The sequence below is a fragment of the Thamnophis sirtalis genome, unplaced genomic scaffold, assembly GCF_051295495.1.
Source record: "Thamnophis sirtalis isolate CommonGarterSnake01/CBP01778 unplaced genomic scaffold, rThaSir2_p1.2 scaffold_8, whole genome shotgun sequence".
NCBI classification, from domain to species: Eukaryota; Metazoa; Chordata; class Lepidosauria; order Squamata; family Natricidae; genus Thamnophis; species Thamnophis sirtalis.
The window spans coordinates 3,093,745-3,117,744 of record NW_028261388.1 but is presented as its reverse complement, the minus strand read 5'-3'; the positions used below and the strand labels follow the sequence as shown (position 1 = coordinate 3,117,744).

Here is a 24,000-nt window from a genome sequence, read left to right as displayed (position 1 = left end):
GAATGAACTTCTAATACAGTCAGAGCATAAGCTGATTAGAAGTCTCTAATTAATTTTGTGGCGAGGGAGGAAGGGAGGGAGGGAAGGAAGAGAGGGAAGAAGGGAAGAGAGTACGGAGAAGAGAGGGAGGGGACGTGAAGAGAAGGGGGAGGGAAGGACGGGGAAGAGAGGGGAAGGAAGGGAAGGAAGAAGGAAGGAAGGAGAGAGGAAAGGAAGGAGCGGAAGGAAGAAGGGAAGAGAGTGTGCAGAAGAGAGGAAGGGGAGGAGGAAGGAAGGAAGGAGAGGAAAAGAAAGGAAGGCAAGGAAGGAAGGAAGTGTGTGGTGAGAGAAGGAAGGAAGAAGAGTGAGAGGAGAGGAAGGGAAGAGTGTGGAGAAGGAAGGAAGGAAGGAGGGAGGGAGGGAGGGAGGGCAAGGGAAGGAAAGAAGGAAGGAGAAATAAACAGAGAGACAGGAAAAAACAGCACGTAATTGCAGTGAATTACTCTTTAGCTTCGGCCAACTTATTGTTAATTTCTTTACTTTTCTCCTTGTCCTCAGCCGTTGTTGTTCTGGTGGGTGTCTCTGTGGTCTTCTTCTTGGATGCTCTGCTGGATGCCATCTGCTTATCTTTCGGCTTTTTCACAGATTTATGGCTTGGGGTCGTCTTTTTTGGCTTAGAAGGCTGCGGGCTCGGCTTCTCCACCTAGTCGGAACCAACGAAACCATCAGGGCGAAGGACGGACACGACAGACACAGGGGAAGGGAAGGAAGAAGGGAATTGAGAGAGAGAGAATTGCACGTTAAAGAGCCGACTGAACTGCCCGGAGAAGACGGGAAACACCAGGGGATGCCTACTATGATGCCTACACCCCAGGCTCAACAAGGATGGAATACTTCGGTGCCCAAAAACGGGTGGTTTTTTTTTTTGGAGAACACAAAAACACCACCTTGCCCGCAACTCTTTAAAGCAGCTGCATCCTTTCCCCAAGTTCACCCCCGTCTGACTCCTTTGGCTGTGCTAGAAGAAGACGCAGCTACTTTAAAGAGTTTCAGAGAACAGTTAACTTTGTCCCCCTGGGCTTGGAAGTGCCTTTCTCAATTTACCGTATTTTTCGAGCTATTGGATGCAACGGAGTATAAGACGCACCAAGATTTTGCAGAGGTAAATTTTTTTTAAAAAGGTTTTGCCCTCCCTGGCCCCACCAGGAGCACTCTACAAGCTTCCCAAAGCCTCTGCACGTCCATTTTTGCAAAAAACAGGAATGCCCAGGGCAGGATTTCGGGAAGCCAAAAGTGCTGTATTCAGTGTATAAGATGCACCCAGTTTTTCACCCTCTATTTTTTTGGGGGGGGGAAGGTGCATCTTCTACTCTAAAACATACTGTAGATCCAGAATAATTATGAAATACTAGTGTAGCTTGGGTTTTAGATTTTCGATTCGGCTTAACTTCTGAACGCTCCATGACACCATCAGAATAATAGTATTGGAAAGGCCCTTGGAGGTCTTCTAGTCCAACCCCCTGCTCAAGCAGGAGACCCCTTAGACCAGGGGTATCAAACTGGATTTCTTTGAGGGTTAGGCCCAGGGGTGAAATCCAGCAGGTTCTGACACGTTCTGGAAAACCGATAGTGGAAATTTTGAGTAGTTCGGAGAACCAGTAGCAGAAATTTTGAATAGTTCGGAGAACCGGTAGCAGAAATTTTGGGTAGTTTGAAGAACCAGTAGTGGAAATTTTGAATAGTTCGGAGAACCGGTAGCAGAAATTTTGGATAGTTTGAAGAACCAGTAGTGGAAATTTTGAATAGTTCGGAGAACCGGTAGCAGAAATTTTGGGTAGTTTGAAGAACCAGTAGTGGAAATTTTGAATAGTTCGGAGAACCGGTAGCAGAAATTTTGGGTAGTTTGAAGAACCAGTAGTGGAAATTTTGAGTAGTTCGGAGAACCAGTAGCAGAAATTTTGAGTAGTTCGGAGAACCAGTAGCAGAAAATTTGAGTAGTTCGGAGAACCGACAAAAGCCACCTCTGACTGGCCCCAGAGTGGGGAGGGAGTGGAGATTTTGCAGTATTCTTCCCCTCAATGACGGGATACGGATTCCGTTCCAACCAGTACGGTTGGAATGGCGCCGGCATCACCTACATGGATGCGTGCACTGCGCACCTGCGTCGTACTTGCCCGAGACGCTTCCGCTAGCCTCCACGATGCTCCAGCTGCTCGGCGGAGTGTCGCGCAGGCGCTGTACGCATCATGTGCATGCAAGGACACGCCAAAGGCTTAAAGCACAGGTAAGGAGCTCGGGCGGGCGGGCGGGCCCTCCGAAGCAGCATATCGGAACGTTATCTGGTGCTCTGGGCAGGCTCCGGTACACCTTACCTCCTGAAACCCACCACTGCTGCCCTTGCTACTCCCCCCCCCCCCCAAGCCATGCTCATAGAACTGGTAGTAAAAAAAAATTGAATTTCACCACTGGCTGGATCAGCATTGTAATTCTCCTCTGCGGGCCGGAGTGGGGGGCAGACGGGAGGGGAGAGAAAACAACCCCCACTTCATGGTGGCGCATGCTTGCTTTGCTTCTTCGGGATGCGTGCTGTGATGCCACATCCCCAAAGGAGCAGCCCTGGCACATGGCTCTGAAAGCAAGCTATGGTCTTGTTGTGGCCCAGCAGGAGCCGTTGGAGCTGCCACCAGACTCCGACGGCGAGGGGCCCTATGAGTCGGCCCTGGAGGATATGGAGGACCCTGGATAGGGTTCCGACTCCGAGCAGGGTGCAGAGAGACTGGTTGGCCACCAGGTGGCGCCTGAGCCTTGGACCAGCGGGGAAGAGACAAGGGAGAGTGATCCAGAAACCAGCAGTGAGTTGTTCCTGGATGCACGCCATCGAAGAGCTACTAGGCGTCAAGAACAATTACACAATTACAGGAGGCAATTGTGCTCAGCTGGTGGTCGTTAGGCTCCTCTCCAGACTATAAAAAAGACTGCTTGTGACACGCCCCTCTTGCAGAAGTCAACACATTGACTAAAGAGAATGTAACTAACTTGGCAGGCTGGATTGCTGCCAACGTTTGTCTGACTTGCTGCCAAGGTCCTTATCTGTTTGTTTGCTTGGCTTTCAGCCATCAAGAGTCTGGTCTTGTTATTAAAGGACATTCTAATTAAGCTTGTCTCGGCTTTCGTTTACTTGATGGAGGAGGGGGTCAGAACAGGTCTCCTGCGGACGGTTGAGTGCCGATGATGGTCCCCGTGCCCGCCCCCCTCACCCCCATCCCCATCCTTACCTTTGGAGATTCTTTCTGTGGCTCTTTATAGAGGGTGCGTATCCTTCGGCGTTCCATGCCGAAGGATACGCCGGGCTTCGCCCCTTCAGCTGTGAACTGGCAACTGTAGCTTGTCTGGTGACTTATTTTCTCATCCGGAGGTTCGTATTGGGACTTGGCTCTGATAGCTCTCACCGGCCGGATGTCCGTCCACGGTCTAAATTCGTTTCTGGGGGGGGGGCGGAAAAGCAGAAAGAGAAGGGGGAAAAAATCACAACCTCCAGCACCACATAAGGGAGTCGTTGAGTTCTGGAGAGATTCTCCGTCCTCCAGGACAGGGTTGTGCCTTTTTTTTTCAGGAGGCAACTGGACTCTCTCTTATTTTTTCTTTTTTTTGAAGATGTCTCGCTACGCATCCGAGAAGCTTCTTCAGCTCTGACTTGGATGGTGGGGAAGGATTGATGCCCCTTGCAGACAGCTGATTTTTTGCATTCTTATAGAGCAGTGTTTCTCAACCTTGGCAACTTGAAGATGTCCGGACTTCAACTCCCAGAATTCCCCAGCCAGCATTCGCTGGCTGGGGAATTCTGGGAGTTGAAGTCCGGACATCTTCAAGTTGCCAAGGTTGAGAAACACTGTTTTAGAGGGTCCTTGAGGCCACTTGGAGGCTTACCTGTGTCCTCAGGGTCCCCTGAGTGATGCAAATGGTTCCTGTAGTCTGCAATTTTCCCCCCTCTGAAAATCCATTCCTTCTCCCACCCCATTCAAAGGGTCTTCACCCCAAATTGCATAGCTAAAAAGTCTGCAGAGATTCTCTGTCCTCCAGATCCGGGTTGTGCCAAAGCTGCTTTTTCAGGAAGCAACTGGACTTTCTGTTTATTTTTTTTCATTTGAAGATGTTTTGCTTCTTATCTGAGAAGCTTCTTCAGCTCTGACTTGGATGGTGGGAAAGGGAAGGATTGATTCTCCTTGCAGACAGCTGGTTATTTGCATCCTTTTAAGAGGGTCCTTGAGGCCACTTGGAGGTTTTATCTGTGTCCTCAAGAGTCCCGAGGGGTGCAAATGGTTCCTGTAGTCTGCAATTTTCCTGTAGTCTGAATTTATACAGACTTTGAGCTACACAATTTGGGGTGAAGACCCTTGGAATGGGGTGGGAGCAGGAATGGATTTCCAGAGGGAAAAATTGCAGGCTACAGGAACCATTTGCACTACTCCGGTGACCCCGAGGACACAGATAAAACCTCCAAGTGGCCTCAAGGACCCTCTCAAAGGATGCAAATGACCAGCTGTGTCTGCAAGGAGTTTCAATCCTTCCATTCCTCACCATCCAGTCGGAGCTGAAGAAGCTTCTGGGATGAGAAGAGAAACGTCTTCAAAAGAAAAAACAGAAAGTCACGTCCACGCTTGGGGAAAAAAACAACTTGGGACGAGGTGATGTTTGAGTTAACAAACGTTTCTTTAGGGACCGAAGTTACAGCAGAACTGCAAAAAGTCACCGATGAAGAGTTTTCACACTTATGGCTGTCGCAGCATTCCCGGGGTCACATGACCAACACTGGCCACTGTCATGTACTTATGACGGTCGCAGAGTCCCGGGGATCCCTTTTGCAACCTCCCCAGCTGGACTTCCGACAAGCAAAGTCCATGGGAGAAGCCTGGTTTGTTTAATGGCCTCCTGACTCACTTAACAACGGAGGTGATTCGCTTAACAACGTTAGCAAAAAATGGTCAGAACACAGGGCAAACCTCACTTAACAACTCTCCTGCTTAGCAATGGTCTTTTTTTCCCCTCCCTTGGGGGTCATAAGTTGAGGACTACCTATAGGGTCAGGAATTGCTGCAGTTAAATTGTGTCTCAAAGTTAAAGGAGATGCATCTGTGCATCGTTTTCATGGCCCCCCTCAAAAAAAAAACCCAATTCGTCCTGATCAGCTTCCGGATAGTTTTCCCCAACTTTGTGATCTCCTGGTGGTACCCCATCCAAACCCCAACCAATTTGACTTTTGAAGATGCACCAGGGAAGTGAGCTGCTATCTGCTCCTGTGATCAATCCTTTCGGCTATTTACAGGTGGTTCTCAACTTCCGACAGTACATTTAATGACCACTCAAAGTTACACCGATACTGGGGGAAAAAGGGACTTATGACCAGTGGGACAGCTTGCCATCAGACGTTAGGGGTAGGGTCTCCTGCCTGAGCAGGGGGGGTGGACTAGAAGACCTCTAAGGTCCCTTCCAACTCTGCCATTCTATTCTATATTCTAACCTATTCTCCAAAGCACCTGAGGGTAGAAGAAGAAGCAAGAGATGGAAACTAATCAAGGAGAGAAGCAGCTTAGAACGAAGGAGAAAGTTCCTGACGGTGAGGACAATTAACCAGTGGAACTGCTTGCCACCAGAGGTTGTGAATGCTCCAACACTGGAGGTTTTCAAGAGGAGATTGGATAACCCTTTGTCTGAAGTGGTGTAGGGTTTCCTGCCTGAGCAGGGGGTTGGACTAGAAGACCTCCAAGTTCCTTTCAGCCTGATATTTATATTATTCTATGAGATAGGCAGCAGATAAATGTAATAAATAATTTTTACAAGAATTCAACGGCATAGGGTTTCCTGCCTGAGCAGGGGGTTGGACTAGAAGACCTCTACGGTTCCTGCCCCCTCTTCTATTCTGTTTAAAATACGCCTATTCATCCAATGGGGGACAGTCGCCTCTGTCTTCACATGCGTTAAGTAATCCGAGGAGGCCTGTTCAATGAGAGAGAGAGAGCGAGAACTAATTCAGAAATACAGAAGGTCTTCTCTGAGGGATCATTGGCTATGTCTCCGAACTGGAAGAAATGAATGGTTTAATTATGCTGGCCCAGTAGAGTAAAAAGCTCAACTGATTGGAAAGCTTCTTGCAGAAAAGCAAAAAAATAAAAATAAAAATTGAGCAGATTAACAGAGTTGGAAGGGACCTTATAGATCATCTAGTCCAACCCCCCACATAAGCAGGAGACTCTTCACCATTTCTGACAGTCCAGTCTCGTTTTGAAAGCCTCCAGGGATGAAGCTCCCACAACTTCCAAAGGGAACTTCTGTTCCACTGGTTGATTGTTTCTCACTGTCAGAAAGTTCCTCCTTATTTTCAGGTTGAATCTCTCCTTGATTAATTTCCATCCATTGTTTCTCGTCTTTCCGTCTGGTGCTTTGGAAAATAAGTTGACCCCCTCTTCTTTGGGGCAGCCCCTCAAATATTGGAAGGCTGCTCTCCTGTCTCCCCTGGTCCTTCTCTTCCCTAGACCAGCCAGGCCCAGTTCCTGCAACCGTCCATCGTAGGTTTTAGCCTCCAAGTCCCATCATCATCCTGGTTGCTCTTCTCTGCACTTTTTCCTCAGTTTCTTTATTTAGATTGACAGAGTTAGAAGGGACCTTGTAGGTCATCTAGTCCAGCCCCCGTCCCAAGAGGAGACCCTACACCATTTGTGACAAACCCCCTCCTCTCTGTGGCAGCCCCTCAAATATTGGAAGGTTGCTATCTTGTCTCCCCTGGTCCTTCTCCTCCCTAGACTAGCCAGGCCCAGTTCCTGCAACCGTTCGTCATTATGTTTTGGCCTCCAGTCCCCTAATCATCCTGGTTGCTCTGGTTGACTTCTCCGGGATTCTTCCAGCATAGTTTAGATATTTTACTGCCCCAAAACAAATTCAAGTTTATTACAGTCAAAGAACAGAGACTAGAAAAAAATAATAAAAACCCTCAAGGAATATCCAGTTTTAAAAAAATCAGCAATAAAATAATTACCTGACAGACAAGATCTCTATTAAAATCACAATTCAATTTGATCCTACCCCCAAATAAGAGATAGCTAACTTGAAATCAGACACCTAAAAAATGTTCTAAATTCGGTGTTTTTTTATTCTTTCCCCAACCAGAGAAGAGTTCTGAGACTTATCTTGAAACTTTCTTCCACTTTAGAAGCAGCCTTTGTCCTAACCACGACAAAATACAATAATGAAACTTTATACCTAACTCTACATATCATCACGGCGGCTAGAATAGCAGATGCGCAGAAATGGAATGAATAACACAATATACCGAACGAGGATGGGATGATACGGAAGATCTTAGAATGCGGAGAGATGGACAAGGAAATTCAAGGAAAGGGGGAAACGGAGCCCTATTTAATTTGGGGGAAATGGTACAAATGGCTGGATGATAGAAACAGGGAATAAGAATTTAAAAAAAATATAGTTCGTATTATAGAAGAAGTAGGAATTAGTGATAAGAAGGTAGGATTTTCAGAAGTAGAAAAAGTTATTTATTAGTAGAAGAGCAATAAAGACTGTCTGATAGAAATAACCACATAGAGACAGATAAGCAAAAAGAGTAAGAAATAATAGGATGATAAATGTAAAAATGTATAGAGATGGATTAAGGGAGGGGGGAAAATGTTTGCAAAGATGCACCGATAGATATCTGCTGTAAGAAGGGAAGTTCCGGTGTTATTTGTAAGTGTTGTGTGTGTTTTTGTCAATGGGTGTAATTGTTTACAATAAAAAGTTAAAAAGAAATTCTGCATTCGTGTTTTGTATTTTAATCTTGGTTTTACATCTGACCGAGTCTCGTCTCCATAATTCTCCTCCCATTTACCAGCGTTAATTTTGCAGCTCTGTTGCATCAGGCAACAATTCCCCCCCTGGGAAAGGGGGGGTGGAGTTGCATTGTGCGACGCAAAAGCTTCAAACATATTTTTCCTCTCCATTTTTTCAGCCCCCGACAGACTCCAATTTATAGCATGGACATTTCTCTTTAGGAGTTCTTCTTCTACAGGGGGGTGGAGGGGTTCCTTGGCGTAGCACCGTCATTGAGCTTGGGATGACGGTCGTTAAGGGGGGTGGCTGTCCTTAAGTGGGTCACCAAGGGATCACGCCTGGTTTTATGACCTTTTGGCAGAGGGCGTTAAGCAAAGATGACCGTCGTTAAGCAAATAGGGTGGCCCTTAAATGAATCCATTATGCCCAAGGGGTTTGTTTGCTGGTTTATTCATTCATTTATTCTTTCATTCATATACCCAACAGGTGTTTTTTTTATTTATTTACTTAAATTTATTTATTTATTTAAATTCATTCTTATACCCAACAGGTGTTTTTTTTATTTATTTACTTAAATTTATTTATTTATTTATTTATTTATTTAAATTCATTGTTATACCCAACAGGTGTTTTTTATTTATTTACTTTATTTATTTATTTATTTAAATTCATTCTTATACACAACAGATTGTTTGTTTATTTATTTATTTATTTAAATTTATTTGTTTATTTAAATTCATTCTTATACCCAACAGGTGTTTTTTATTTATTTACTTTATTTATTTATTTATTTATTTAAATTCATTCTTATACCCAACAGGTGTTTTTTATTTATTTACTTTATTTATTTATTTATTTATTTAAATTCATTCTTATACACAACAGATTGTTTGTTTATTTATTTATTTATTTAAATTTATTTGTTTATTTAAATTCATTCATTCATTCATTCTTATACCCAACAGGTGGTTATTTAATTATTATTTTATTTATTTCCTCTTATACCCAACAGGTGTTTTTATTTGTTCGTTTGTGTCCTCTCTTTTTTATTATTTTTACAAATAATTCAAGGTGGCAAACATATCCGAGCAGACCTCTCGCCTCCTATTTCCCTCACAACAATCCTGTGAGGTGGGTTGGGCTGAGAGAAAAGGACTGGCCCAAAGTCAACCAGCTGGCTTTAATGCCTAAGGCGGGACTAGAACTCACCGTCTCCTGGTGATTGGCCCAAAGCCACCCAGCTGGCTTTCATGCCTAAGGCGGGACTAGAACTCCCCGTCTCCTGGCGATTGGCCCAAAGTCACCCAACTGACTTTCATGCCTAAGGGAGAACTAGACCTCACTGTCTCCTAGTAATTGGTGCAAAGTCACCCAGCTGACTTTCATGCCTAAGGCAGGACTAGAACTCACCGTCTCCTGGTGATTGGCCCAAAGTCACCCAGCTGGCTTTTATACCTAGAGCAGGACTTGAACTCAAGATTTCACCCTTTCTAGCCCGATGCCTTGACCACTAGATCAAACTGGCTCTCTTTTTTGCTGGAAACTGGAAATCAATGCCGAAAACCAGCAAAAAGAACCCTTTCAAAATCACGGTCACGATCGCAGGGGGCAACGACCCGCCAGAAACGTGAGCCAGGTGCCAAGCACCCAAAATGAGATTGTGTGGAAGTGTCTGCAGCCGTCGTAACTTCAAAATCAGAGACATCTCTAAGCCACCGGCCACTAAACGCGGACTTCCTGTACAGATACGAAGCTGCAGCCCAAATACCGAATCGGTTCCAACTGTTTCTGGCGGCGATGCTGGTTTTTTTCCCACTGCACAAAAACCTCTGAATCCAAAACAAAGAAGAAAGTAAACACACAGGCAAAAATTGTGCAATTCAACCCAAATTAGAGGAGGAGCATTGGGTTAACCTTGACCAAAAAATCAGGAACTTGGTCGTATTTTTTTCCCCAGAGTAATAATTGTTTAATCTAAGGCAGGGGTCCCCAACCCTCGGTCCGCTAATGGTCTGCAACCCTGTTGGGAACCGAGCAGCCCAATAGCAATAGCAATAGCAGTTGGACTTATATACCGCTTCATAGGGCTTTCAGCCCTCTCTAAGCGGTTTACAGAGTCAGCATATCGCCCCCACAGTCCGGGTCCTCATTTCACCCACCTCGGAAGGATGGAAGGCTGAGTCAACCTTGAGCCGGTGAGATTAGAACCGCCGAACTGCAGATAACAGTCAGCTGAAGTGGCCTGCAGTTCTGTACCCTAACCACTGCGCCAAGCGCCTGGTGAGGGTGGGAATCTCCGTTTGCCACATGCGTGGAATGAAGTTGTGTGCGTGAAACCATCCCCATCCTCCCACTGCCACTGTTGCCCCCCCGGCTGGCGGTCCATGGAACCAAAATTTGGAAATCTGTGTTCTACGGGTGGGATGGTGAACCTATGGCGAGCCGTTGCCCCAGTTCATGCGCCTCTTGCCAGCCAGCTGGTCTTTAGATCTCTGCCATGCATGCGGATGGGGCGTGGGGGTGTGGTGCATGCCATGTAGGGGGGGGCACACACACATGTGCAAGGGCATGGCACGTGGCACATGTGATGGGGTGCGTGCATGTGCAGGGCGCATACACCCCACACCCCCATTGCATTTTGGGGGTCCGGGCGCACGCCGTAGGCATTTGGTCTGGAAAAGGTTAGCCATCATATGCAGAGGTGGGATTCAGCCGGTTTGAACCGGTTTGTGCGAACCGGTTTGTTAAAATTCTGTCTAGTTCAGCAAACTGACTAATTCTACCACTGGCTGGCCCTGCCCCCCTGCTTGTTTCTCAGGCCATTTTCGGACATTTTTTCTGGCCTTTTTCAAACCATTTTTTTTTTGGATGTTCAGTAGTAGTAAATAAATAGACAGGTTAAATTGTACCTTGTTGAAGCCTTTGAGGTGAGTGGCCAGGAGGCGGGGCTGATTGTGATGAGTGATTGTGATTGAGTTGGCCACACCCACCCAGTCACATGACCACCCAGCCACGCCTACCCACCCAGTCATTATTGGAACCGGTTGTTAAATTGTTTGAATCCCGCCACTGGGCATATGTTTTATGAGTCGCAGCTTTTTTTCCCCCCATGTGCAAAGAACTAGCGATAATTGTGTTTTTCAACCGTGGGAATTTTAATATATGCGGACTTCAATTCCCAGAATTCCCCAGCCCATGCATGCATGGGCTGGGGAATTCTGGGAGTTGAAGTCCACAGGCCTTCGAAGTCGCCAAAGTTGAGAAATAAGAGCCAGAAGGATGGAAGAGTTAAATGGGGAAGCGCGATTCCGCTAAGCTCTGAAGCTCAGATTCACATGACTCCAAGTGTTAAGGACAAGCACACCCGGCTTACCGGGACTTCTTGCCACTTACATAAAATCCCGTAATGCTTCTCCAGTTCGCGGTGACATAAAATAAAACCAACTTTTGGAGTTGTTCTCTTTCCCTGTCCTTTTTGGAGAGCCACAACACCGTAAAAGTCACTTCTGAATCAAAACCTCTAGCCCTCTAGGTGTCACAGATACACATCAGGATTGCTGGATTCCACATTGATCCATATCTGGTTACAGAAACTATCAATCAATGGATGCGTCCATCTATTTTATCTATCATCTATCCTCCCCCCCTCTATCTATCTATCTACCTACCTACCTACCTACCTACCTACCTACCTACCTACCTACCTACCTACCTAATCTATCCATCCATCTATATCTGTTTATTACTATCTATCTATCTATCTATCTATCTATCTATCTATCTATCTATCTATCTATCTATCTATCTATCTATCTATCTCTATTACGCCTGTCGGTCTAACTCTATCTACCTATAATCAATCTATGTCTGTCTATATCGCTATCTGTCTGTCTATTCATCATCTCTTATTTATCTATCTATCATCTATCTATCTATCTATCTATCTATCTATCAATCAATCATCTATCTATCATGTCCGTTTAACTCTATCTACCTCTCTATCTATCTCTCTATCTACTAGGTCTATCTATGCATCATCTCCTATCTATCTATCTATCTATCTATCTATCTATCTATCTATCTATCTATCTATCTATCTATCTAATCTCTCTCTTTATCTCTATGTATCTATGTATGTATGTATGTATTTATCTATATATATCATCCATCTATCTATCTATCTATCTATCTATCTATCTATCTATCTATCTATCTATCTATCATCTATCTATCTATCTATCTATCTATCATATTTCTTTATCTATCTATCCATCCATCCATCCATCATCTATCTTGTCTGTCTGTCTGTCTGTCTGTCTGTCTGTCTGTCTGTCTGTCTATCTATCTATCTATCTATCTATCTATCTATCTATCTATCTATCTATCATCTATTATGTCTGTGTCTAACTATCTACCTATCATCAATCTATTCTATGCTGTCTATGTTGCTGTTTGTATCTATCTACTATATCTATCTATCCGTCTCTCTATCATCTATCTACAATATATATATATCTACCTATACCTGTCTGTCTGTCTATCTGTCTCTCCATCTATCTGTGTATCTCTCTCTCATACATACATAGATATTTACACATACATGTATACGTGTGTGTCTGTAATCAATCTATATCTATCCATCTATATCTGTCCGTTTTCTCTCTCCCTCTCTCTCTGTCTCTCTCTCTCATTTGTATCTCTCCTTTATTATTTTTACAAATAACTCTAGGCGGCAAACCCATTCAACCCAATTCCCTCCTCCTATTTTCCCCATAGCAACAATAACCCTGTGAGGTGGATTGGGCTGAGAGAGACCGACTGGCCCAAACACAGCCAGCAAAGAGCGAATTTTCTCGCCTTTGCAAATTTTATCCAATTGTCTCCATTTCAATTTCCGGATGTGAATGTCAAGTCACCCAAGAACCAACTGGGCTCTTCATTCACACCCGGAAATTGAAATGGAGATAACTCCAGCATTTCCTGCCCGAAGTCCGGCGCCAAAATTAAAGTTCTCAAGTGAACTTTTTTAACTTCACTCCTGGTTATCGCGCAGCTTTGCGAGTTAAACCGAAGGCCTTTTCACTCTCCCGATGTGCAAACTAGCAGCTTCCTCCAGCTGGTATAGGAAATAATTCTGAAATTACATCCCAATTACAATGGCACGTTCTGGGTGGATCTCCTTACACAGCTCGAGCCGAGTCATCTGCTTACTCTGCAGAGCTGGCTGCCTGGAAAAGCAAATATTGCAGCATGGAATCTCACGGAAATCTAATTCTCACCTTTTCCTAAAAAAAAGTAGCATCCAGACATCTTGGATTGAATTATTGGTTTTGGGCTGTTCTGGCTTCCCGAGAGCCTGAAGCCAACTCCCTGTTGTCCCGACAAACACCCATTTTATTAATTTGCCGTGAATTCTGCTTATTCACCTCCAGCAAAATCTTTCGAGGGAGGATTTACAGTCACAGACCTCATCTGGCTTGGAGAGCTGCCAGGCCGAGATCTGCAGACCTTGGCAAGGAGTCTCGGAGAGTCACGAACCAATGAAGGGAACTAATGGTCTCCTGCAAACTCCACTCCCCTGTCGCTCCTCTTTTATTTCCTCTGGGAGGGGCCATTCACCGTCCACCTGTGTCTTTACTCCCAAGTCGACCCCTGTTCCTTAGCTGTTCCCTTCGTCTGGCAACTCTGTGCATGCACGCACTGGGAACAGGCTCCAGCTGTTCTTCTGCCCCACTGATGTCTGACTCCGAAGGCAGCTGATAACTGTCAGATGGCCTTGGCCCCCTCTCTGCCTCCGACACAGAGCCCTCATCGGACCCCTCCCCAGACTCCAGGACTGGCCCATCTTCCTCCCCAACCTCCTCGCTGTCCGAATCTGCTTCCAGCTCCACTAGCTGCTGGTCGAGCCACAACATAAGCATTCTAAGTTAACATTCATGCTCACAACAATCCCACAGATTCCATAGCCACCGATTTACAAGGCTGAAGCTAATGAAAGAACTTACAAACTCCCTTTGGAAACTGGGTTGATTTAATTCTTGCTTATATTGAACTTCACCTGAGGTCTAAGTGGGCTGGGTCGTATAATGGGATTCGAAAACCAACCCAAAATAAAAATAAAAAAAATAGTTAATTGAGTTTAATTAGGCTTAATTGGGCTTGGTACACTTAACAATTACCACTTCTGCTGCCATCATAACTTTTTGTTTTTTGTTTTTATTGTGAATGGAACTCAGTGGCAGGATAAAAAGGTAGGAAGAATCTGGGATGAACATGTAACAATTTGAAAAATTCATATTCAGCGCTTGCAAAAAGGTGAATATTTCTAATGGCTGGATTTGGGAAACTCAACTACATTTTTATGGAAATTTTGCTCGCGATGGTCATCCTATGTGGCTATATGCATATTTATGTATGTATGCATGCATGTATGTATACATGCATGCATTTTTTTGCCACGTTTATGTAGCGTATATATTGGACATGGTGACTCTTTCAAAGCTGTAGGCAGGGAAATTTCATTTTAATGTATGCCAATTAAAGTAAAGGTTCCCCTCACACATATGTGCTAGTCGTTCCCGACTCTAGGGGGCGGTGCTCATCTCAATTTCAAAGCCGAAGAGCCAGCGCTGTCCGAAGACGTCTCCGTGGTCATGTGACCGGCATGACTCAACACCAAAGACACACGGAACACTGTTCCCTTCCCACCAAAGGTGGTTCCTATTTTTCTGCTTGTATTTTTAATGTGCTTTCGAACTGCTAGGTTGGCAGAAGCTGGGACAAGTGACGGGAGCTCCCTCTATTAGCCGGCGCTGGGGGTTCAAACTGCTGACTTTTCCGATCGACAAGCTCAGTGTCTTAGCCACTGAGCCACCTTGCCAATTAGTGTACATTTAAAGTGACGGTAAAGTTATTCTAAGTCTAATGAAAAACCTTTTTCAACAGGGCAACTTAAAAAAGTTTTGCAAGTCATGGTTAAAATCAGAAAATTTGGTGGGGTGTTTTTGGGGAGGAGTCAGGCGCACCTACACATTTGAGATGATCTTCCGCGTTTGCGGAACATGTTCCAAATCAAATCGAAGCGGGCAGCATAAAAAAAAAATGGAAAGAGATGCACGTTTTCATATCTATTAAGAAATCTTGCAATTCTGCAAAAGCATTCAAGGTGTTATTGCATTACAGCCGTCGAAAAAGCCTGCACTCCAATCTCCTTTTTCAACCCACATGTACATGTTTTTCCCCCCTATCCTCACCCATAAAGTCATGCCAAATAAACTACATTTGCACCCAATTCCTAACAGTTTTCCATCTTCTGGAAATTCAGAGTTCTCCAGCCCATTGTGGCTGCATTAGCGTTTGAAGTTAAGGTGACACCAGCCTATCCCCCCCACCCTGGACAATCAAAGGAAGGTTTAGTTAGTCCTCGACTTACGACCCAAATCGAGCCCCATGCTTCTGCCGCTAACTAAGCGAGATATTTGTGAAATGAGTCCGGCCCCATTGCACCACCTTTCTCGCCGTCGTTGCTAAGTGAATCGCCGGGCAGTTGCGAAGTGAGCAACGCCGTTGTTAAGTGAATCTTCCCCGCGGACTCGGCTTCGTCAGACGGTCGCCAAAGGGGGATTACTGCGACCGTCATAAATACGAGTGAGGGTCTCAATTTTGATCACGTGACCATGGGGCTGTTGCAACCACCACAAACTGTGAAGAACGGCCATAACTATATTTTCAGTGCGGTTGCGAGTTCGAATGGCCACTCCACGAAGTGTTTCTATGGCGATTCTCCGTCATCCAGGAGACGGTTCTCCCAAAGATGCCTTTTTTTTGTTCAAGGGGCGCCTGGACTTTCTAGTTTTTTTCTTTGAAGACGTTTCGCTTCTCATCCCAGAGGCTTCTTCAGCTCCGACTGGATGGTGAAGGATGGAAGGAAGGATTGATATTCCTTGCAGACAAAGCTGGTCATTTGCATCCTTTGAGAGGGTCGTTGAGGCCCCTTGGAGCTCCACAGCCCAATCCTTTCAGCAATTCCAAGAAGGCTCCACAGCCATTTGTACTGAGGACACAGATAAAACCTCCAAGTGGCCTCAAGGACCCTCTCAAAGGATGCAAATGACCAGCTGTCTGCAAGGAGAATCAATCCTTCCATTCCACACCATCCAAGTCAGAACAGAAGAAGCTTCTTGGATGAGAAGCGAAACGTCTTCGAAAGAAAAAACAAGGAAGGCCAGTCGCCTCCTGAAAAAAGCACCTTTGGGATAAACCAATGGTTGTAAGTCCAGAATTATGTATGTATGTATGTATGTATGTATGTATGTATGTATATGTAGTATGTGTGTGTGTGTGTGTGTGTATTTGTGTGTGTGTGTATGTATGTGTGTGTATGAAGGAAGGGAGGGAGAAAGAGAGAGAGAGGGAGAGAGAGGGGGAGAGAGGAAGGGAGAGAGGGGGGGTGAGAGAGGGAGATATATATATAGAGAGGGAGAGATAGAGAGAGGGAGAGGGGGGAGAGAGAGGGAGATATATGGAGGGAGGGAGAGAGAGGAAGAGAGAAAGAGAAGGAGATAGGGAGAGAGAGGGGGGAGAGAGGGGGAGATATATGGAGGAAGGGAGAGAGATATAGTGAGGAAGAGAGAGAGATAGGGAGAGAGAGGGGGAGAGGGAGATATATATATAGAGAGAGAGAAAGAGAGGGAGAGAAAGGGAGGGAGAGAGGGAGGGAGAGAGAGGGGGTGAGAGAGGGAGAGATATAGAGAGAGAGGAAGAGAGAGAGGGAGAGAGAGGGGGAAGAGAGGGAGATATATAGAGAGAGAAAGAGATGGAGAGAGAGGGGGAGAGAGAGGGAGGGAGAGGGGGGTGAGAGAGGGAGAGATATATAGAGAGAGAGGGAGAGAGGGGGGAGAGAGGGGAAGAGATGGAGAGATATATATAGAGGGTGATATAGAGAGAGAGAGAAAGAGAGGGAGAGAGGAGGGGAGAGAGGGGGTGAGAGAGGGATATATATATAGAGAGAGGGAGAGAGATATGGAGAGGAAGAGAGAGAGGGAGAGAGAGAGGGGAAGAGGGAGAGATATAGAGAGAGGGAGAGAGAGAGGGGAAGAGAGGGAGATATATAGAGGGAGAGAGATATATATATAGAGAAAGAGAGGGCGAGAGGGGATGAGAGAGAGGTAGAGAGAGGTGGAGAGAGGGAGAGATATATAGAGAGAGGAAGAGAGAGAGGGAGAGAGAGGGGGGAAGAGACATACAGAAAGATAGAGAGAAAGAGAGAGAAAGAGAGAGAAAAACAGCCTTCTCCCATGGGGGGGGTGAAACCCAAGCCATCCCTTGACACACACACACACACACACCCCAATGCCATCCTGGAGGCCTCACCTGTAAGAGGAGGTGTTCACCCGGCTGTCACCTCCTCCTTGATCTGCCGGTTGACGGCGTCGACCACCGCTCGTCCTTTCCCGCTTTCCTGGCTCCCCGAGGGTCCCGCCTGCTGCTGCTGCTGCTGCGGGGGAGGCCTCGGCTGCTCCTCCTGCCGCGGGCCTTTCTTTTTGCCCTTGGCCGGCCTGTCTTCTGGGCCGGGCTTGGCCTCCTCCTCCTTCATCTGCTCCAGGAGGTCGAGGCCGATGTGAGAGCGGCCTCTCCTCTCCCAGCTGCTGGACCTCGGCTCCTTGGCGCCTTTGTCCGGCTCGACGGCCGGGATGGGCATCTGCTTGGGGATCCAAGGGTGGTCGCCCCGCTTGGGGATGGGCCAAGGACGGAAGTCCTTCTGGTACTGGCTCTGCTTCTCAAAGGGCTGGTCCGAGGGCTGGTACTCGCTCTTGGGCTTGCAGCTCGGCTCCGGCCGCTGGAACTTCCACGCTCGGAAATCTTCGCGCATCACCGAGTCCGCGGCGGCTTCTTTGGCTGGGAGGAGCCCCCCGCTCGAGACGAGGGAGCCGGGGGGGCGGCCGCCGACCCATGTTCCGCAGCCATGGCGGCCCTGGCAAGCTGGGCATGGTAGTCGGTGCTGAGGCCCGCCGCTGGCTGGGTGTCGACGGCCGTGGGCAAAGGGGCGGGCCGGCTGGTGGTGCTGCTGCTGCTGGAAGACCACCTGGGTGCCCGGCAGCTCGGTGGCTTCGGAGTACTTGGTGAAGACCAGAGGCACCGCGATGTCGGCTTTGTCCAGCTGGTTCCAGAAGCGGGCGATGCAACACGCGCGGCTGATGCACGGCCAAGCCATGTCGGCCGTGGGGTCCTGCCCTCGCTCCCCCGCCACGGTCCAAGCCCTTCGCTGCCCCCACCCGCTTCGGAGACAGACAATGAAGCCCCCTCCCCACCCCCTCTGGAGACCCTCCCTCCCAAGACCCCCTCCTCCTCCTCCTCCTCCTCTTCCTCCTCTACTGGCACCTAAGACCCCCCAGCTGGGCAAGCCCCCACCCCTCTGGAGACCCTCCCTCCCCAAGACCCCCTCCTCCTCCTTCTCTTCCTCCGCTGGCACCTAAGACCCCCCAACTAGGCAAGCCCCCACCCCCTTTGGAGACCCTCCTTCCCAAGACCCCCTCCTCCTCCTTCTCTTCCTCCGCTGGCACTTAAGACCCCCCCAGCTGGGCAAGCCCCCACCCCCTCTGGAGACCTTCCTCCCAAGACCCCCCCCTCCTCCTCCTCTTCTTCCTCCTCTACTGGTACCTAAGACCCCCCCAGCTGGGCAAGCCCCACAGCCCCTCCCTTTTCTTTCCCAAGCTCCAATTGCCCCCTCCTCAAATTCAGCCTTGGAGGATGCTGCAGAAAGGCAGAAAAGGGGTGGGGTGGGGAATAAGCCAAAGACCCCCTCCTCAATTAACAGGACGCCCCTGCCATTCAGGTGAAGGGAAGGAGGGAGGGGCAGGCACAAGCAAGTCAGACGCCCCCTCCCCTCTCTAAACCCTGCAAGGAAAGGAGGAGGGGATAGGAGGTCTCTAGCTATAGATAGGGAGCCCACTCCCCAGAATAACGCCGATGCTCAAGCCAGCGAGTCCAAAGCCAGTCTGGGCGGCGGCGGCGGCGGCGGGAGGGGGGGGCTGCGGCAGTGGAAGCGGCCCCACCCAGCCGGGATGCCGAAGGGGAGGGGGAGTGAGCGAGCACCTGCCGCCGCCAATGCGCAGGCGCGCAAGAGGGGAGGAGGGGGAGGGAATGGAGGGGGCTAGATTTCCCAAGCGGCTGGCTTTAACCCTTCCCTGCCCGCCGGCTGGAAGGAGGTTCTCTCCGCGTTCGGCTGTGGGGATGCTGGTCCCGAGTAGTCCCGGCTGGCTGTGGTGGGATGCTCCGACTTGGGCTTTTGCAAGGCGGCAGTCCTCAGGGTGGGGAGACTAGGCTCTGCGGGGCAAGGCGGGACCGGCTCTCCACCACCATCCCCTCCGGGAGGGAAGAAAAAGGGAGGGGTGGGTCGGTCCACTTAGGAGACAGATGGGGGCGGGCTGTCTGTGCAGATCGGATCGTACCATTCCAGTTGGCTGGAGGGGGGGTGGGTGGCTGGGAGGAAGGCTGGCAGCGGACCGTCACACTTTGCATCTGCACTGGGGGGGGGGGGAGAATGATGGAGAGTGTACCATTCTGGAAGTCTGGGGGTTGGGAGGGAGGAACGGCTCTTCCTTCTCACTCAAGCTGCTAGTCCCTCTTGTGCTACAGAAAGAACCCTTTCCGTGCAACCGGCTGGTCCGAGGTGCAGGGAGGCTCGCGATTCCCTTTGGGTTGGAGCGGGAGGGGGGGGTCGGGGTCGGTGAAGAGGGTAAAATAGAGGGGTGTTAGATGGGAGGGGGTGGGGGGTTCGTGTGTGGAGCCCTCGGTCCAGGCAGTTGGGCGTCACTTGGCTCTCGGCGGCTGGTTTTGCAGCCTCATGGTTGCAACTTCCATCAAATGGCAGACTCACAACATTTCGGACTGCGAGAAATTGCCTATAAGTTGGTCCTTACAGATAGATGGATGGATGGATGGTTAAGATAGATTAGATAGATAGATAGATAGATAGATTAGATAGATAGATAGATAGATAGATAGACAGACGAGAGATAGATAGATAGACGAGAGATAGATAGATAGATACATAGATAGAGAGATAGATAGAGAGATAGATAGATAGATAGATAGATGATAGATAGATAGATAGATAGATAGATAGACGAGAGATAGATAGATTGATAGATAGATAGACGAGAGATAGATAGATAGATAGATAGACGAGAGATAGATAGATAGATAGATAGATAGACGAGAGATAGATAGATAGATAGACGAGAGATAGATAGATAGATAGACGAGAGATAGATAGATAGATAGATAGATAGATAGACGATAGATAGATAGATAGATAGATAGATAGATAGATAGATAGACGAGAGATAGATAGATAGAGATAGATAGATAGATAGATAAATAGATAGATAGATAGATAGATAGATATAGATAGATAGGGATAGGGATAGAGATAGGGATAGATGGATAGAGATAGGGATAGATGGATACATAGACGAGATATAGAGATAGATAGATAGATAGATAGATAGAGATAGAGATAGATAGATGATAGATAGATAGATAGATAGATAGATGATAGATAGATAGATAGATAGATAGATAGATAGATAGATGATAGATAGGGATAGATAGAGATAGAGATATAGAGATGGATAGATAGATACATAGACGAGATTAGAGATCGATAGATATATAGATAGATAGTTAGATAGATAGAGATAGCTAGAGATAGATAGATAGATATATAGATAGATAGTTAGATAGATAGAGATAGATAGATAGATAGATATATAGATAGATAGATAGATGATAGATAGTGTGTGTGTGTGTGCGTGTGGTATTGTATTGTATTGTATTGTAATCCATCCATCTCTCTGTTTATCTATTGACGGAGAAATATGAAATATAAATAAAGCAAACTTGAGTTGCTGTATTTATTTATTTTTAACCTGGGTTTTATTTTCGCCTTTGTTTTCCAGCATGGCCTTTGTGTGTGAATTCACTTTGACCCAAGAGGCAACGCATGAACTCACAATCAGGTTAAGGCATGCTGGGTGAGGACTCTAACCCACATTCTCTGCATTTAGAAGGGCATTAAAATTTCATGCAAGAAATTCGACGCTGGCGGCAGCCACATTAATTTTTCCCTACTTTCTCTCTTTTGACCAATTTCAGAGCAGAGGGACTGGATTTTTTTCCTCCCAAGTTTAGTCCACATTCACACCATTGTCATTGTCCGTGGAATTACAACCTTCCGTTTTCAAGCAGAATGTACATTTTTCTGTTAATTCCTTGTCGTGTACATTATTTTCTGAACAATGCTGGACAGCACCCTGGATAACCATTCCCTCTTTCCGTTCAGGACTAGAAAACTTTGGACAGATCCCCCAGTAACCGATATAGTAAAAAATAAAAAAAAATAAGAACTTTACAATGGGATCCATTTGTTGTTTTCTGGCTGTCTTCGTTTTCAGTTCTACAGTCTTCAGAATTTCTTAGTGGTCTCCTTTCCAATTAGTTTTATAAGCCAGGCAGGTCAACCAGACATTCTGGTCTTTCTCAACCTCGACCACTTTTAAGATGTGTGGACTTCAACTCCCAGAATTCCCCAGTCAACATGCTGGTGAGGGAATTATGGGAGTTGAAGGACATCCCTGCTGGCTGAGGAATTGTGGGAGTTGTAGTTCACACGTGTGAAAGTAGCCAAGGTTGAAAATATTTATGTACGTATGTATGTATGTTAATGGGACACAGTGGCTCAGTGGCTAAGACACTGAGCTTGCCGATCAGAAAGGTTGGTAGTTCGGTGGTTCGAATCCCTACCACTGCATAATGGCGTGAGCTCCCGTGACTTGTCCCAGCTTCTGCCAACCTAGCCGTTCGAAAGCAGGTAAAAAATGCAAGTAGAAAAATAGGAACCACCTTTGGTGGGAAGGGAACAGCGTTCCGTGCGCCTTCGGCGTTGAGTCCTGCCGGCCACATGACCACGGAGACGTCTTCGGACAGCGCTGGCTCTTCGGCTTTGGAACGGAGATGAGCACCGCCCCCTAGAGTCGGGAACGACTAGCACATATGTTCGAGGGGAACCTTTACCTATGTATGAATGTATGTATGTATATTTGTTCAGGCTACTGCTAGATCAGCAGTTCAGCGGTTCAAATCTCACCGGCTCAGGGTTGACTCAGCCTTCCATCCTTCCGAGGTGGGTAAAATGAGGACCCAGATTGTTGGGGGCAATATGCTGACTCTCTGTAAACCGCTTAGAGGGCTGAAAGCCCTATGAAGCGGTATATAAGTCTACTGCTATTGCCTTAAATACTGCTCTAAACGCTCTGAAATACAGGTACAGAATGCAGAAGAACAACAACGAGAAAATAAATGAATTAATCCATGCTTCCGGTATAGCCATTTAGAAACTTGGGAGGGGGATTATCATCTTTGATATACTGGTGTTATTAAAAATAAACTTTCCAACTTTAAGAGCTCTGGGCTGGTGTCTGTTTCCCCTGAATGGGGAAATGTAGCCATATTAAAAATTAATGTCTCTCTCTTCCTCAGGGCAGAGAAAGACACACACCGAGGAAATGCTATTATCTTAACAAAGGAGAAGCTATTATAAATTACGGGGGGGGGGGATGCAATCCTGCCACACAAATACAAGGTGACGCACACTGCAAAACCTCTAGACAAAAACACAACAACTCTATGTCTAGGGCAACGCTCGGCAAACTCATTAATCAACACAGCCAAATATCAACAGTACAACGATTGAAATTTCTTTTGAGAGCCAAAAGGGGGTGTGGCCTGTTTTGTGGGAGTGGCTCGGCCGTCATGTGACCGGGTGGGCGTGGCCAGCTTGGGAAATGTGGTGAAACTCACTTAACGACGCTCTTGCTTAGCAACCAAAATTCTGGGCTCGATTGTCGTCATGAGTTCTCTTCCTTTTTCTTTCTGTAATTGTACGAGCTGTGCAGGCGCGCCTGTTTTCCACGGCGTGGAGCGATGACTCCAGAGGCCATCCGGGAAGATGAGGAACGGGAGGGGGCCCCCCGCTCCCCGCGGATGTCCCCCGGAGTCATTGCCAGCCGCGCAGAGCCACACCGCTGCTCCACGCCGTGGAAAACATAGGCGCGAGACTTTGTAACGGCAGGAGCCCATTCTCACTCGCCCGGGCTTCTGCAGACGCTTCGCTCCGAAGCCCTCCGAGGGAGGAAGGGCCAGTTAGGAGAAGGGCCTTGGTCTGGGCAGTAAGCTTTCCTCTGAAGTCTTGGGTGTTCTGCGGAGCCCCCAGGGAAAAACGCCGCTGCCAGATACTTTTGGTCCTATGACTGCAGAAGGATGCAAAAAAGCCATAAATGCACGCAAGTTGTTGAGTGTTTCAAATGTGGTTGGAACACTCAACAAGGTGACCACAGTATATTCGTGTGTGTGTTTGTGTGTGTGTTTGTGTGTGTGTGTGTGTGTGTGAGAGAGAGAGAGAGAGAGAGAGAGAAGGGGGGGAATCTGAGATACTGACACACATGGAGACAGAGGGGGAGGGAGGGAGAGACAGAGAGAGAGACACACACACACAGAGTGAGTGATTAAGTGAATGAGTGACAGACACACACACACATACACACAGTGGCAGAGAGAGAGGAAGGGAGGGGAGGGAGGGAGGGGAGAGAGAGACAGTGACAGAGAGTGAGTGAGAGACAGACACACACACACACACAGAGTGACGAGATGGGGAGAGGGAGGGAGAGACAGAGACACACACACACACAGAGTGAGTGATTAAGTGAATGAGTGACAGACAGACAGACACACACACAGAGTGACAGAGAGAGAGGAAGGGAGGGGATGGAGGGAGGGGAGAGAGAGACAGTGACAGAGAGTGAGTGAGAGACAGACAGACACACACACAGAGTGACGAGATGGGAGGGAGGAGAGACAGACACAGAGAGAGAATGACAGAGAGAGACAGAGAGGGTGGGAGGGAGAGAAAAAGAGCCACAGAGACAGACAGACAGACAGAGAGAGAGAGAGAGAGAGAGAAAGAAAGAAAAAGAATGGAAGAGAGAGATAAAGAAAGAAGAAAGGAAAGTGGGAGAGAGGTAAAGAAAGAAAGAAAGAAAGAAAGAAAGAAAGAAAGAAAGAAAGAAGAGAACTTATGACCACAATTGAGCCCCAAATTTTGGCTGCTAAGCAAGAGCGTCGTTAAGTGAGTTTCACCAC

General features: G+C 47.2%; 1 protein-coding gene across 1 annotated transcript; it reads right to left on the bottom strand.

The window, feature by feature from the left end:
• Nucleotides 1–382: 382 nt before the first annotated feature.
• MAP6 (microtubule associated protein 6) lies at nucleotides 383–18,051 on the bottom strand. The gene is given in 6 exon segments (XM_087720974.1): nucleotides 383–682; nucleotides 3,255–3,462; nucleotides 17,173–17,197; nucleotides 17,200–17,685; nucleotides 17,688–17,844; nucleotides 17,846–18,051. Coding segments are annotated over 6 exon segments (1,248 nt in total). The 5' UTR covers nucleotides 18,014–18,051; the 3' UTR covers nucleotides 383–478.
• Between the last annotated feature and the right edge of the window lie 5,949 nt (nucleotides 18,052–24,000).